This window comes from Phyllostomus discolor, chromosome 6 (genome assembly GCF_004126475.2).
Source record: "Phyllostomus discolor isolate MPI-MPIP mPhyDis1 chromosome 6, mPhyDis1.pri.v3, whole genome shotgun sequence".
In the NCBI taxonomy this organism is placed as follows: Eukaryota; Metazoa; Chordata; class Mammalia; order Chiroptera; family Phyllostomidae; genus Phyllostomus; species Phyllostomus discolor.
In genome coordinates, this window is record NC_040908.2 from 74993996 (window position 1) to 75011693 (window position 17698).

The 17698-nt window shown below is 39.2% G+C and overlaps 1 protein-coding gene across 1 annotated transcript in view; it reads right to left on the reverse strand.

The window, feature by feature from the left end:
• Positions 1-17698, reverse strand: part of MAP4K4 (mitogen-activated protein kinase kinase kinase kinase 4) — a 200225-nt gene that overhangs the window by 11431 nt on the left and 171096 nt on the right. The window contains 10 exon segments of the mRNA XM_036028361.1: positions 3278-3322; positions 3325-3416; positions 11329-11419; positions 11422-11502; positions 11822-11882; positions 11884-11940; positions 15210-15259; positions 15262-15329; positions 15856-16031; positions 17606-17614. Coding sequence (XP_035884254.1) covers positions 3278-3322; positions 3325-3416; positions 11329-11419; positions 11422-11502; positions 11822-11882; positions 11884-11940; positions 15210-15259; positions 15262-15329; positions 15856-16031; positions 17606-17614 — 730 coding nt within the window.

Consider the following 17698-nt stretch of genomic DNA (forward strand, 5'->3'; position numbering starts at 1 on the left):
AAAGAGGTACTTGCTCTCAATAGTCTTTCATGAATGCATGTTAAAACCATAATGAAATACAATTTCATATACCTCTCAGTGTCTAGAATTTAAAAAAAGCATTAATACAGAAAGCAGGAGACATGTGGAATATCTAGAAATTTCAGAAATTAGTGTCATAAACTGTTAGAATCACTTTGAAAAGGCTGGTATTATCCATTAAAGTAGGATATACAATATGTATATCCTGCTATGATGCTGTAATTTCTCTAATATACACATGTGTATATGATTCCCCCAAATACTTGGACAGGAATGCTCATAGCAGCATTGTTTGTAACAGCTCAAAACAGGAAACAACGTGAATGTCTATCAACAGCAGAATGAGTAAACAAATTGTGACGCAGTCATACATAAGAATAAAGAGGAACAAAATACAGCTATAAACAGCAACAAAAAAATGATGCTAAATAAAGAAGCCAGGCACATCAACAAGCTAAAGAAAAAAATCCTACTAATCATATGAATAGATGCAAAAAAAAAGCACCTGACAAAAACCCAACACTCATCTCATATCTCATGATAAAAAAAAAACCTCTCTAGGCAAACAGAAATAGAAGGAAACTGCCTCACTTTGATAAAGAACATCTACCAAAAACTTACAGCTAACATCATACCTAATGCTGAGAAACCAGATATTTTCCCCCTAAGATCAGGAAGCAAGGGAAGGATGTCCCCTCTCACCACTCCTATTAACATCACACTGAATGTCCTCTGTGACAAGAAAAGGAAAGAAAATAAAAGGTTTACAGACTGGGAAGAAAGAAATAAAACTACCTTTGTTTGCAGAAGGCATGACTGTCTAGGTAGAAAATGCTGAACAATTAGCAAAAAATTTCTGGAACTAACAGTGATTATGGCAAAGTTGCAAGGTCTACATTAATACACAAATCAACTGCTTTCAATAATTGGAAATTTGAAATGAAACAGTCTGAAAAGGCTATATGCTGTATAATTCCAACTATAACATTGTGGAAAAGGCAATATAGAGACAGTAAAAAATATCAGATGTTTCTAGGGGCTTTGAGGTCTGTTTGATACTGTAATGGTGGATAATTATACACTTGTCAGAACCCACAGAATGTACAACAGCAAGAGTGAACCCTAGTATACACTATGAACTTTAGTTAATAATTGATTCATCAATTTTAACATATGTACTAAAACCAATGCGAGATACAGGAGAAACTGGGGGTGGGTGGGGGCTAATATGCGAATTGTCTGTACTTTTTGCTTAATTTTTCTGTAAACCTAAAACTACTTTTAAAAAAGTAGCCAGACAGAAAAGAATACCTACCATTTTACCATTTATATGACTTGAGTTCAGTGGAAGTAAAACCAATCTAAGGTGTTGAAGTCAAGAGGACCATGCTTCCCCTCTGGGGAAAGGGGGAGCTATATGTGATTAGCAGGTAGCATGAGGGAGCTTCTGGGGTGCTTGGATTGTTTCTTCACCAAGTTGGGGTCACATGGGTGAATTCTAATTGTGACAATTCATTGAACTACAATGTGTGGACTTTCTCTACTACATCTTATAGTTCTTTTTAAGTTTTAAGAATTTGGGAAAATATTGAATGTAGAAAATATTTAATATGTTAAGTGAACAAAGACCACATAGTTTATACATAGGGTTTTATTCCCATATTGTGCGATACATTTATAGGAAAGAGAAAAAGATACAAGAAAATGTTAACAAGAGTTATCCCCAAGATAGGATAACATTTATTCTTCCTAGGTTTTTCTATTTTTGAAGCTTCCTACACATGACATATATTACTTTTATGACTGTGAAGCCATTAAAAGCTACTAAAGAATATAAAAAATTAGACCAAAAAATTATCAATGGTATCAGCAGACTGTTGATCCCCATGAATCATCTTGTTCACTGGATCACAAAATAAAGTTTAGGCCATTTTTAGTTGCAGAGTTATTTTTCTCCTATTTCAGAACCTACTCGCATTTTCAATGGTTGTTTCTCATGTCAGTTTGATGAATTTTTGTATTTCGACAAACACCTTTATTTACAACCAAAAACCCATTTGAAAACTAAGATAACAGCAAGAAATTTGTTATAAACAAATATAACAAGGTTGAGTTAATGGGTAACTAAATCAAAATCACTGCTGATTATTATAAGACCCATTTAAAGTCTGCTAATTTTGCATATTCTTGAATCACAGTACTAATACAAATTATTAGGAAATTATGATCTATGAAACATGGATATGTCTGGCTAAAGTTAAGTAAGTGACAAAGATATTTGGGGAGAATGTTTACAAAAAAGGGGGGAAGATAAACTAAAAGACAGCAGAAGATGAGTAAGTAAATATTAATACATCTACGCAAAGAAATACTAGGTAGCCATGTAAAATGGGTATAATGGAAGACTGTTTAATGACATTGGAAACTCTTCCAATGTCATTAAATGGTTTGACAATGTAAGTCATTAGGCTTACATGGTTTGGATCAATAATACCAGCTAATTTCAGGACAGTGGTTACCATGGGCAGGTGGAAGGGACAAGGTATGATAACTGTACAACAGTGTGTTTTAACATCTGCTAAAATCAGCTAGTTAGTACATGGGCTTTATATTTTCTTGCTATTATTCTCTAGATGTTTGAAACACTGCATAACCATTTTTATACAGAATTTTTTCCCTTTAAGTGGGTACTTTGAGTGTGCATGTGCTTAAAAGATTGAAACCCAAAAAATGAAAAGTTAATATATGTTCTTTTATTTTTTATTTCTCCTACTTGCTTTTCTACAGTAGTTCCTTTTTAAATAATGAATATTAATTATATAATTTATTCAAAAAGTGCTTTCTGAAAAGAAACTTAAATTAAGCATTAATTGATGTAAGAACATACATTACTTTACTGCCATGGCAAGGAATAGATTCTTTTGCATGAAAGAATACCAGGGGAGGAAGTGAACCCAAACCTACACATTAGATGAGCCAAATTAAACACAGCAACCAACAGAGGGTAGTGAATGGACCGCATGGGAGATGTCAATTACAAAGTGCGTGCTCCTGTGCCTTTCAAGACAGCTCTTAAGAGGAGCACCAGGTTAAGTTGCACACATGGGTCCATCTGAGTACATTTTCCTATCATATTACTGTGAAATCACCCTACAGTCGTATCTTATTTAGATATTACTTCAGAAAATTAGTTAACTGAATCTTAGTGCTCAGAAGTACTATGTTTTAAACAGTGCTATAATCATGTTTTACCTACCAGATATTGTCACCAAGACATTTAAGCCTTCAAGGACATCCATTGCTGAAATCGTCTTCTGTTGATCAGAGGATATACCTTTCCTTGGCCACTTCTGTCCAGCAGCATCAGGCCACTTTCGTACCCACTAACAAATTCACTCCTGTTTCAAGGACATAGAAAGGTGTAAACTTTACACTGTACTTGGCAGATAGGCTGGCTGTATGGAAAGGATAATACCACATACTTGGCAGAGTGGTTTCCTTAACTCACCCACAAAAGCAAAAGCTTTAGAACAGCAACAGGTTAAAGTAATAAAACTGCAACAAATCACCATAGAGAAGTAATGGTGAAATAATTTACTTAAACATAAAAGGATATAAAGATGAAAGTGAGCAAGCCTCATGCCCCTTACTTCCTTCACATTCCACCAGTTCCTGTGCTTCCTCAGTTGAGCTTACCATCTTGGTATGATAGATTCTGCATCCCAGTCACTACAGTAGACACCTGAACAAACCTTCACCTCATACTATGATCTCTGATGCTTCCTTTATCTGTCACTATTTTCACTGGAATGGCTATATATAGCCATTAAATGCTTAACAGTTCATGATTGATATGGCTTTAATCTTTCAGTTTAAGGTTTTCTTAAAGACCATTCTCCAACATCAAGAAACAAACAAATGCACTGTCCTCTGTCACTCAGTTTCTAAGGTATATTAACATACTGCAACCTCACCATGGGACCCACGCTGGCTTTCTGACTACGTGCTGAGTGTCTCTATACTCTCCCAAGCTGCATTTCTCTCCTTCCTCCTCACTTCCCCACAACTTCTCTCCTTAAATACTGACATTTCCTTTGCTATCTGTTGGAGGAGCACCTCAAAACTATGAACTCCTAACTAATTTATACTCCACCTTTCCTGCTTCCCAACTGCTATAAATTTCTACTGACACCAACATGTCAACCTTTACCATCTCTATCAACAGCACCATCCTCTCCCACAACCGCTTCCTCAAGCTGACCACCAAAATAAGAGAGATCTGATTCTTTTCTTTCCTCTGCTTATACCCTACTTCAGGCTTTGGTCCACCTTATAACAGAAACCTGATAGACAGAGATCTTAACTGAGGTTGCTGCAACACCCTCCCTTCCCCTTTTCTCATGATGTGCATTAAAAATCCTCTCTTCCTTGTACTACAAAAACTACATGCTCTCTATTAGAAGAGCGTACAAAAGCCTTGATCATTGGTACTAATTCCATAAACTAAGCACTGAGAAAAGAAATAAGGTATCTATGTTTGTACAAAGTAACTGCTCAATCAATATCAAGTAGATGGAAATGATACGGAACTATGTATTTCTTGAATCCCATGATCCATGTTTATTACATAGATGTACACATGTATGCAAGGGGACACCTCCCCCCAAAACAGGATTTATCTTTTGGAGGGCAGGCCCCTTGAAGCACAGGCACCCCCACCTAGGTGAGTGTTCTGGGAACCCATCTGTACCAGTGTACCATATGGAGTTGCTGTGAGAGGCTGCATTTGGCTTCAGTGAATTTTTTTTGAAGAGTCTTTTAACGCATTTGCTCATTTCATGATGGGTGAACTTATGAGTGCACCTGCCCACATTGTGCTGTGTTCAGCAGTTTTTGACTAAAAACAGCATGATCCCCCCTTACCCCACTCTCCCTATTCACCCAGTCTTGCCCTGAATGACTTTTTGTTTCCCCAGAAGAAAAAAGTTTTCAAAGGGAAATGTTTTGCTGATGTGGAAGAGGGGAAATAAAAACAGATGAAGCACTAAAAGGCATCAAAATCAATGAGTTCAGAAACTATTTTGAGCAATGGATAAAAGTCTCAATAGGTGTAACTGCATCAAATGGAGAGAGAGTACTTTGACAGTGACTGAAGTTTAAACATATGAGAATAAATACAAAATTTTTTACAAATAAATTCAGTTTTGGGGGTTCCCCATATATACCCTACTTCAAAAAACTTCAAATGAACAATTTTAAAGACAACATGAAAATACCCTTCAAAGCACTCTCCCAGCTGTATGCCTTTTCCTAAATGAGCAGGTGAAACCCCACCAAGCAATCCTAGTGAGGAAACTGGAAGAACCTTTTTAGTCCTGGGGAAAAGCAGGAACCTGAAATTTACATATGTCCATACTATCATTGCTATTTGAACTCAGATAGAACTTCAGCAACTAACAGAGTGCTAGGTATACATGGACGACAGCTAGAGATAGGAAGAGCCACTGCAGGCTCAAAACTAACACAAACCCCATCCCTGGAGCTCTCAAAAAAATGTAAAACATGTACAAAATCCTCATGATTTCTAGAGACAAACATCTACAATTTCTGGTAACAGTTGTGATCCATAAGAGCCCCATTAAAAATCTACTAGACATATACGCAGATTTTACCTAGCCCTTGTAGAAACAGTGTTACATTTTAAAAGAGCATCCTGCCCAACATATACCTTTGCCAAATCATAGGTGCCTTCTGTGTAGTACTATTTAATGAGACAGTTTGTTAGAGCGTGATGTACTACCAAATTTGAGGTACTAGGAAATTTGAGGGAAGCCTTTGGAATTTTTGGGAAAGGGAAAAACCTGACTATTCACTACCTATCTTGAGTGATCCTTAAAATTAAACAAAGCCCACAAAATACAACCATTGGTACACATAAGAAGAAAGGCTTGTATATGCATATGGCTTCTTCTATCAGTTATAATTAAGATTTAGAACGTACTATCTAAACCAATCCTGCCCAACAGAACTTTCTGCTGTGACGTCCAGTATGTTAGTCAATGACCACACATGTGGCTATTAGCACTTGAAAATGGGGTTAGTAGAATTGGGGAAAATAACTTCCTATTTTAATTTATTTAAATAGCTACATGAGGCTAGTGGCTACCTAACAGCCAGTGCAGCTATGGATGCTACTGTATTTTATTAATCAGATCACAACAATGGCTTTGAATTAGAGCTCATGGCTTAATACTTTTTCAGGCTTACAGCAAGCCATCATGTTTTTACAAAAAAAATTCTTTAACAGAAACACCATACATGGGAAGTCATGACTTAATGCTAAGAAAAATAAACTACTGTCTAACATAAAAAATGATTGTTATCAGGATAAGAAAAATAAATGCTATGTAATGCGCCACTCATTTTCATATAATTTTACTTCGAGGTTGGCCATTTTACCATATCAATGTAGAATTTATTTGGATCTTATTCTTAGTGTTTTCCCTTCACATACCTAGATGAGGTAATTATAAATTGCTTTAAAAATTACTTGCAATAGATAAAACAAAACATTAACTGACAGAGATGCCACCAGACAGAGAGTCTATTCAAAGGTTTTATTTCAAGCAGTATTTCAGAATTTTCCTGGTCAATCTTCAGTATCAAGTAGCCAAAAAGACCTACATCAAGAATCATGGTACTACCTATCCAAAACATGAGGTTTGTGAAATCTTTCTATTATTTGTGGTTTTTAAAAATAAACAGCATTCAAATGTCAATCACAATTTAACAATAAGGAAAAGTAAAGGAATAAAAAAGATAAAGCTAAAAAATCTTTTCATATATACAAAAATTACAGATATTTTGGCACACTCTACTTTCTAATTCTCCATTATGTATTTCTAAGAGCTGGACTGAGTGCTAGCAGTCAAAGGGATATAGGCAGTCACTGGAAAATGGAACCATGGAAATTATGGGCCTTTGGAAAAAATTAGGTTGCATGCTGCAGTAATTTTTTATAAACACAGTTTTTAAACCTTTTGACTGTTAGATATAATTAAACTTTTGCAACCTGTTCAAACATAAGCTGTACTAGGAACTGCGATTGTACAGTTCAGAGGAATCTGGTGCAGGTTGATGGAAAAAATGACTAAGAGCTATATAACATGTGATTTAAAATTTCCTTTAAATTTGATAAATTATGCTATTATAGGCAAAGCACTATAATTAACTGTGGACAATTCATTATAAATGTAAGAATGGAAACAATCACGTTCAAAATAATCCTGGCTGTGAATAGGAAAATTGCCTTATTAAAGAAATATAATGAACATGCAGCAAATTTACAAAACAAAAGTCAATTAGATAAGGTGATTTAAAAAGAATGCTTGCTATAAGCATTTTCCAGGAAGGTACAGAAAAAAACTGATAGACGTAACAATAGGCAGCAGAATGTAAAGGCACAGATTTTACCATTTCAAAATAACACAACAGAGTCCTCTGAATTTTCTCCTCTTGATGGCTATAGCTCTCACAGCACAAGCTTTAACTTTTCCAGATCTAAGTCTTTAAGAGGCTTATTTTTAATTTAATAGGTAACCAATAACAGCTATCACAAGCCATTTAGGGAAAGCCACTGCTGCTGTGCCCCAGCCAAGGAGCAACTTAAACACAATGACATAGAAATACATTTCAACTTTCAGTTACTTCCCAATCTCTTCTTTTAAGACAGTGATAAAATGAAAAGTTTCACTTCATTTTTAAAAGCATAGGCTCAAGCTACTCAGAGCCATTGAACAAGTTAATTAGGAAAAGAAGAATTTTAGTTTAAAACAAATCAGTTAATGGCACAAAAAATAGGGCCCAGCAATTTACAGGACACTCAAGGAATATACAAGTGTTAAGACTACTACCAGTACAAACATTCTGTACAAAAATTACATCAATTTCTGAAGAATTAACATATTTAATAGTATTTCTACACTGAATATAACCATTTTTTAATTTTTTAACATTTTATTGATTATGCTATTACAGCTGTCTCATTACCCTCCCTCCATCCCCCTACACCCTGCACACCCTCTCCCACCCACATTCCCCCCTCTAGTTCATGTCCATGTGTTATAAGTTCTTTAGCTTCTACATTTCCCATACTATTCTTGTCCTCCCCGTCTATTTTCTGCCTACCATCTATGCTACGCATTCTCTGTACCCTTTCCCCCTCTCTCCTCCTCCCACTCCCCTGTTGCTAACCCTCCATGTGTTCTCCATTTCTGTAATTCTGTTCCTGTTCTAGTTGTTTGCTCAGTTTGTTTTTGTTTTAGGTGTGGTTGTTAATAATTGTGAGTTTGCTGTCATTTTACTAGACATGTTTTTTATCTTTTTTCTTAGATAAATCCCTTTAACATTTCATAAAATCAGGGCTTGGTGATGATGAGCTCCTTTAACTTGACCTTATCTGAGAAGCACTTTATCTGCCCTTCCATTCTAAATGAAAGTTTTGGTGGATAGAGCAATCTGGATGTAGGGTCCTTGCCTTTCATGACTTGGAGTACTTCTTTCCAGCCCCTTCTTGCCTGAAAGGTCTCTCTTGAGAAATCAACTGACAGTCTGATGGGAACTCCTTTGTAGGTTACTGTTTCCTCATCTCTTGCTGCTTCTAGGATTCTGTCCTTCATTTTTACCTTGGCTAATGTAATGATGATGTGCCTTGGTGTGTTCCTCCTGGGGTCCAACTTCTTTGGGACTCTCTGAGCTTCTTGGACTTCCTGGAAGTCTATTTCTTTTGCCAGATTGGGGAAGTTCTCCTTTATTATTTGTTCAAATAACTTTCCCACTTGTTGTTCTTCCTCTTCTCCTTCTGGTACCCCTATAATTCAGATGTTGGATTGTTTCAGGATGTCCTGGAGGTTCCTAAAGCTGTTCTCATTTTTTTGAATTCTTATTTCTTCATTCTTTTCTGTTCGGTTGTTTCTTTCTTCCTTCTAGTCCACTCCATTCATGTGAGACCCAGCTTTCTTTCCATCACTATTGGTTCCCTGTGTATTTTTCTTCATTTCACTTATTGTAGCCTTTATTTGTTCATCTAATTTTCGACCAAAATCAACCAATTCTGTGAGTTTCTTGATAACCAGTGTTTTGAATTGTGCATCTGAGAGGTTGGCTATCTCTCAGTGGCTTAAAAAGATGGGTTCTGGGGCTTTCATTTGTTCTTCTGTTCAAGCCATCTCTCTCTCTCTCTTTTTTTTTTTTTTTTTTGGTCTGGTCACACCTGTTACGTATGAGGGGCAGAGCCTTAAGTATTCACCAGGGCGGGGCAACCCAGTTGCTAGGTTGTGACGCCACATGTGGGGATGGGGTCTGAGAAGGAACAACGGCGCTTGCTCTGCTCTCTGCTGATTTCAGTCCCTTGTGCTGCTTCTCCCAAGCAAACTGGACCTTTCTGGTGCTGATTCCCATGTGGGTGGGCTTGTGCACACTGTGGGTCTTTCCAACGATCTCTCCTGTGAGCTAGGTGTCTCTCCCTGCACCTCAACCCCCACAAGTGTTTTCATTCAGTGCCCCAAGGCTCTATTTCCCAGCGTTGGGATCCTGGGTTGCTCAAAGTGCCTTGCTTCACAACTGCCGCCTCACTGGGTCTGCCAGTTGCCACCCCTCGGCCAGGATCTGCCCACTGCAGATGCACAATTCACTGTGGTCTTACACACCCAGTCCCAAAGCTCTTTGTGCCGTGCGACCCCTCTGTGTCCAGCTTCCCGCTCCGCCCCTCCTACCGGTCTGGATGAACGTGTCTATTTTGTCCAGAAGTCAGGTTGTCTGACTTCCATACAGTTCAATTTTCTGTCAGTTCTGGTTGTTACTCTGTTACTAAATTGTTGCTGTTCCTATCTTGGTTGTGTGAGGAGGAACAGTGTGACTACCTATGCCTTCATCTTGGCTGGAAGTCCCCAATATAACCATTTTTGATGATATAAACACCCCCATGACAGGCTTTTGTATGAATAGAATGGCACTCAGCCCCCAGAAGGATCACAGCTCACACTCCCCGAGCAGCAGCAGCATGCCATGATGTGCTGTGCCGCTGTTTTCACATGATCCCAACTGTCCCCCAAATAGCTATTACTTCCTTTACCCAGAAGGTTAGTAAAGAAAAGTCCTTATTATCATTAGGGGATTTAAAATACTCAGTAGTACCAAGGACAAAAATCCAGAACTCAAGGAATAAAAGAGATCATAGGTATGTCTGCAACAGGTGGAGACAACTTTCCCAGACCCTTAGGAGCAAGGCCGAGCAGAGCTCACAGGTGGACAAGAGGGGCCAGTGGACAGATACAGTCCAGAAGCTGGACTAGGAGGAAAGTTTATCAAGTGTGTGGCCCTTCTTCAGCAACAGGACAAGGAACACCTTGAGGGTGAGGAGGTGGATGCTGGGACCCTGGGCCTTGATTGTTCTGGGTACAGTGAGAGGCTGCATGAGGAGGAGAGTTGGCTCAGTCCCTGTGGGGAATGTAGAGGCCACTGATGTTCCAGAAAATACATGTTGGGGAAAATGTGCTGGGGACTCAAAACAATGAACAAACTGTGTGTCTTCTATCCATTGTGTTTGCAATGCCAAGGGAATAAGAAACTTTTCCAAGGAGGACCTGGGTCCCTAACAAAAATAACAGATAAACAAAGTGCAGGACTGGAAGAAAAAGTCAGTCCAAAGCAGGATATCTGTGGAAGTGAAAGAGGGGACAGACCAGGGGGTTAGAGAAAAGTTAAGTTTTAGAAAATGAGATGTCAGAGTTCTGTGCATGGCCAGCTCTCCTGGTGTCTTAGGTTATGAAGATGCTTCACAAACACAAGTATTCAACAGGTAAAGTAGGTTCCACAGCCCTCTTTTGCAAAATGTGCCAGTGGCAGCCTGCTTTTAAAAAGCTTCGTTAAATGTCAGGCCCAAGGAACAAAGACCAAGAAAAAATATTAAATGGAAACATTTAAAGAAAAGCAATTCAACAAATTTATTTCATTCACCTTATAAATATGGATGAAATCAAATGTCTATTCTCATCTTTTTACTTTCCACCTTTACAAGAAATGGAGATGAGTCATTCTTTTTAACACCTGATGGCTGGAACGCATGCCAGCATGCACACATACCTTGCCTGACTGAACAGGAGGACCAGTGGTGGGAACCCAGAGTTCTGCCATTGTGCCTTTCAACAGCTCTTCAAAAATCTCCAAACTACCCAAAACAGTACTTCTCTAAAAGACCAGCCTACCATTCAGAACAAAAATAATAGGGCCAGAGTAGCGGTAAGATACCTACCCCATAAGGCAGCACACAGAATCTCAGAATTAAATCTCTTCTTGTATTTACGGATCTCTGGAGTGTCACTTTGCGGCCTAGTGTTGGTGGATTCACATTGACTACTGAGCCCTTCCGGGTGGGATCTTGCCTTATGGCTTCCGGTCTCATTCCATCACAGGAAAATCCCACTAAAACACAAGTACACTTGAAATTATTTTCTGTCCACACCAAGAATGTGCCTACCTCTCTCCTCACTACACTGAGGAAATATTCATGTGTCATAACTGAGTCTTTGTCCACAAAAAAAAACTTGTAGGCAATGAATATGGAAAAATGAAATCAACTATGCAGCTCATTGCAAATAAGGCAATGCAAGCGGGGTGGGTGCTTGTGTATCTGAGGTCTACACCTGCAACGGCCACCATGCCATGCCTAAGCCCAGGAGGGAGCAACACAAAGTAACTGAGTCCTGTTGTCAAGCTGCTTTCTTGTTGCTGCTTTACTTACCCACAGAAGTCACTGTTGTCCCACTAGATGGAGAGATCTGTAGTAATCTGGGGTCTATAAAAAGGTGTAAAGGAGGAGGAAGATTTGTGTTTCTGGAGTGTGCTACTAGCGGACTGAGTCTGCAATGTAAATTTCAATTTTATTAATACAATGACATTAAAAAGATAAACATTAAAACAGTTCAACCCACCCCTGTACTGTACTGTTTCCCAATACAAAGCCCTTCCCCTCCTGCATCACTCTCCATAACACTTTCGAGGGTGCTTCTGCACGTGTCCAACACTATCAACAATACACTGCTTACATCTCTTTTCAGGAATATTGCTCATCCAAGGTAGGAATGCTGTATCCTACCAATAAAACCTACAATCTTGCTCCTAGTTTTTTTAAACAAATAATGACAGCTCCTAAAGGAGGTTTGAAATGTCTTGATCTCAATTCATTAATTTCTGAATTTACTCTCCTATCCAAAAAAGTCCAATTAATCAATGCTGGAAACTTGGCAGTCCTTAATTTTTATATGGCTTATTATAAAGTTAGCCTCTTGCCAGAAAGCTACAGAAGCTTGGCTACCATCATTTTAGATGCATCATCATAAACTCGTATCAAACAGAGCTCAGTAGTGAATGGTGCAAGTGACAAATAAAGCCATGTCCCTTTGCTCTTTTAGGAGCACCAGAGTTTTGGTTAATAATGTAACTTAAGACAAAAAACCCACAAAGAAGTGAAACAAATTGTTAAGTGAAATGTAATGACAATTAAAAACAAACAAAACAGAAAAATTAACTTGCCAGTTTAGTGAGTTAAGGGTTATAGTAAATACTGTACATTAGAGCAAAATGGAACACAGTTGAAATATAATATAAGGAGGAGTGTGAGTACAGGTGGGATACATCACCTAGAGAAAACAGAATTTGTCTGCTCATATGCTTCCGTCCTATACCATTTCCCCTATGTGGGCAGCTCAAGTCACCATGACCCAGAGCCCATGCCTTCCTAGGCTCCCAGGGTCTCTGCCCCCCAGCTGACAAGAGCTGCCAGTTTACAGCTTCCTCCCTTTATCCCATGATCTGCAGCCAATCCAGCCCATGGCCACTCTGATGCTGGGCCTGCACTGGAAGCAGTGAACTTGTCCCTGATCCTTCAGGGGGAGAGGATTATTCTGGTTCTTTCTAACAAGGGGGACCAAAATAGAAGCAGGCAGACCAGCAGTTAAATGTTTACACTGACAAAACTAGCTGAAGCTACATGCCACTTTAACCTCCTTCAACTATTAGAACAAATGCATTTAAATCAAAGCTCCCATGAAATCAAATCACTTGTTTATTCAGTAACAGGTGTGCTCAAGGTGCACTCTGTCACTGCACTGGTAAGAAGGGGGTTGGGGGTGCATGACCCCATTACAAAGAGCAAAAATATCACCCAACTACCACTCAGACTAGCACCACAGCTGAGCCTTTGTATGAGCACACAGGGTTTCCCATTTACAATTTAACATTAAAAGCACATTTCAGACCTTCCTGTTTAACATCCTAAATGTCTAGGTTTCCTTGACAAACATTTGGCCTCTTCTTCACTCTGAGTGATTGTGTATTTCAAGGAAAAAAAATCCTTAAACAGGGTTGGTGAAAACAAACGAAGAGTAATTAATCCATAATACCCCCAAAACAAAAAAGAATACAGCCCTGTTTGAAGGAACTGTCTGCTCAGGATGACAAGTTTGCCCAAGTCTGCTTAACCAACTTTTGCTATATTTATTTATTAGATAAAAAAATATAAAAGGCAGATTCCCCAAATGACTCTAAGAGTTTCATGTAAATACAGAATGGATCTGAGAACACAGCAATCACTTTATTTAGACTTTTAAACAATAAACTGAGTACAGAAAGCCATGCAAGTACACTGATCTAGAGAGGAAACAGTGACCTGGCGCATTTGGAGGGAGACTGATCTAGGTTAAGGGATTTGTATGCAGATCTGAAACATGTTACTTGGGGGTGGGAGAAGGGTAGGTGATAGAAGAAAGTAGGTGGGGAAGGAAGGGGTAAGGGGTGTTGGAAAGGTCTCCTTTGCAACTAGCTACTAGCAGTGCTGGTCTAACCCTAGGAAAGCAGCCAGCTGTGGTGCAAGACATACCTCATTAGTAGTGAGCTTGTCCTGGGGTGTCTGTGGGGACATGGTGGGTGTCGGCTGGCTGGAAGATGGGGAGGAGGAGGTGGAGGAAGTGGAGGAGGAATGGCTTTGCTGTAAGAGATCTGGCAAGAGGTGAATGCGACCGGCAAAGCCATTGCTCTCATGATGGCTGGCACGCTTTGGTCAACTGTACTCTGTAGAAAAAACAGGCACACTTGTCTCGCTCAAGCACTGCTGAAATTGCCTATGACCCTACAGATAACTGACTTTGTTCAGGTGCTGTGTGACTTTGCAAACTGTTACATTATCAAGGAAAGACTGAAGGGAAATTAGCCTGAATTGCTCACATTTCCTTGCTGAATGCCTAAGTTGAGCCAACAGAAACTCAAAGTACCTCATCTGGTGGCAACAGGTTTCGAGCAGTAAGTGTTCAGTCTGGTTATCTGCCACACTAGCTGCTGTTCCCAAAATCACGAGTAGTGTTTTTTCTTTATAAATATTGCTGTCTGAAGCTCTAGAAGTGCCCTGTCGCTTCTTGGAATCCTGGTCTTTTCCATGTTCTTCCCACTTTCCATCCAAAGCATGAGACATTGCCATAGCATGAGACACATTCAGGGAAAAGTCCAAAATGCTGGGTAGGTGCCCTGTTCTATTTAAATGAGAAGCAGATCACTTTCCTTCAGCTAAGTTAAGAAATGAAGAGACAGTTGAAAAAATTAATAATCCAAATCGAGGGCATCAGGCGGTACACATTTAACAATCAACAGTAAGGAAACTAACATTTTGGAACACACAGAGTGACCTCCTTCTGACGGCTGAGGCTCGTCCACTCTGGTGGAGCCAGCCTGACTCTGCTCCATTGCAGCACTGCAGACGCGCAGAGCTGAAAGCTCTCTGTAGAACCACCGAGGCACTCTGCTACAGACTGGGCTCTGCCCCTGGCTCCACAAGCCTCCTGAAGAACACACCTGTGGCTTTTCTACTACCAGACACAGATGGTGAGACTCAGCATGGTGCTTGAATGAGGGCTGCCACAGAACATGCAGAGGAGCAGCAATGTGAAGTGGAAGACTGCTAGCACCTTCTTGGCATGCAGCACATACCTGCCTCCCTAGCCCAGACACTTTACCCTCTGGGTCTTGTTAACATGAAAACAGATGATGATGTAGAAACAGCATGAGTGAGTGAATGAGCAAGTGGGTTAATGACTACAAAAGCAGCTCAGACTCTAACAATGGTACAGAGACATGGGTACCTGGCGGACAATTAGTGTGCCCTCCTTGGATGGAGTCATGGCTGGTTCACTTCCACATCGTCATGGACAATCATGGTTTTCACAGATTCTGTTTCACCATTGCTCAAATTCACAGATGACCTATTGAGAAAAAAAATCCAGAGATGAAGGACCATAAATACCACTAGTTGAGTATATTCTGTTTATATACTTTTCACCTTCAAAAAGTCATTAAAAGAGATCACGCCACAGATAGAACATTTTTATAAGTAAAACAAATGCTTTAGGGCTTTCCCTTCAACAAGTAAGTTCCTGCCAGTACAGTTTGTTCTTTGAGGAAAAATTTTTTTTGAATGAATGCTTATGGTTAACTAAAGTAGTTAAACCAAACTGAAATTTCCCTTTTAACATATCCTTAAATTAAAAAGAAAAAATAAATATACATTGGGAAACTGGGGAGAAGCACTGAAACACACACACACACACACACACACACACACACACACACACAGAAGGGAGGAAACAGAAAGGCTGCCTGCTACTGAATCCATAACTACATGTTACATGTTCACAGAATCTTATGACAGATTTGGAAAAACTGGTTCCCACTGGAAACAAGACTCAGTGGGTATGTTCTCATCCTCTCTAAAATACACCAAGGACTGACGCTGCTCTGGTGTCCTCTGATCCAGACATGGGTTCCTTGGTCCCCTCCTGCTCTGCATCCTCCTCCTCCTCATCCGTTGTCCCTGACTCCTCACTGGATGAAGAGTAGTCTGTCACTTTGTGGGGTGTTCGCACATCTTCAACTGCTCGAAGCTCTTTAGCTAGTGCAGTCAAATCCTAATGCAGAGGACAGAAAAGAGAGTAAGGCCAGTGGGAGGGGTGGGGTGGTGGTGATGGTGGGTGGGGAGAACGAAAAAGAAAAAACAGCAAAGAATTAGAAGTTCTTCATTTTAACCACTAATAAAATGGCCACAACATCAATTTTGTAACACTGTTTTATAGAGCATTTACCAGTATCACGTGAAATGAGCACTTAAGCCTTTGATAGGAAAGACCAAAAATAGACAAAAACATAAAAAACAAAGTCAAAGATGCTATACAAAGTTCAAATCTCACACCAAAAAACCCCATAAGAACCTGCTTATGATAAGCTGATAGCATTTTTTTTCAATTATGAAATAAAATTCTAGATCAACAAATGTGTTCAGGCAGATCCTTGCAGCTTGTTATAGATACCTGCCTACATAACAATCTTCTTTTAGGGAGATTATCCATAAAGCAAGATTCTAGTTAAATGGCACTCATTTAAAGTATATATTTGGTGTTTTCAATTTTAGTTTTAAAAATTTCAAACCAACAGAAAAGTGCTGGAGTAAAGTGAGCAGCAGTATACCACTCATATCTTGCTTCACCAATTGTTAACAATTTGCCACATTGTTATCAACATTCATGACACTGAAGTGAGGAAATGGTAGGTGGGTGGGAGGTAGGTCAGGCACCCCTGTCCCTGCCTTAACCTAGGATCTTCAAATTACCAACCTGTAACAGTGCCAATGAATATGATGAGCACCAGAAAGGAAATCCATAGCAAAAGTTATTATTTAAAAAATGCTTCATTTCCCTTTATTATTCTATACTGAGATATTTTAAGACTCAGTCAATTATCCAAATATAATTTCCAAATGTGATTATTATTCATATTCTACATTTTCACATAGAAGTCTAAAGTGTATCTTTCTACTTGGGAATTTTATTTAAAAATAATGACTTTTGCCCTGGCTGTTGTGGCTCAGTTGGTTGGAGCATCATCCTATAAACTGAAAGGTCATGGGTTCGATTCCTGGTCAGGGCACATGCCTAGGTTGCAATGTTTGGTCCCTAATCAGGGCACATATGGGAGGCAACCAACTGATGTTTCTCTCACATTGATAATTCTTTCTCTCTGTCTCCCTTCCTTGCTCTCTAGAATCAATAAGTATATATCCTCAGGTGAGGATTAAAAAACATAATAACAATAATGATGTTTTACAAAGCAGGCTATGTAGCTATCTCCCCTCCTGCCTGTTTTTAGCAGTTCCAACAAAGTTTTCTTCTTCTCCCAATGAAGAACATGTTTTTTTTTTTTTCTTTGAGCTTGTCCCTCTGAAGTCGCAGTGATCAAATATTGGACCTTGAGCCTCGAGAATCATTTGATGACTACAGTTGTGGCTTTTTAAGTTTTTTTTTAAAGCTATACTTAACAAAAAATACATGTAGCAAAATTTGTGTGTTAAAAAATGAAGCAAAAATTTTGGGTTTTTTCATTCTAGAGAACAAGAAAAAGATAAGTCGAGGAAAGAAAAGCAATGTAGATGGAATACAAGCTAAGTTAGAGTGGTTCTCTGATGCTGAATTTCCAGAGAGGGGCTTACCACTTCGCCCTGTGGTGCAGCCACAGTCCATTGAGTCAGTGATGAGGAGCACACACACAGCCCACGGAAGCACAGGAGAAAGAAGGGAATACA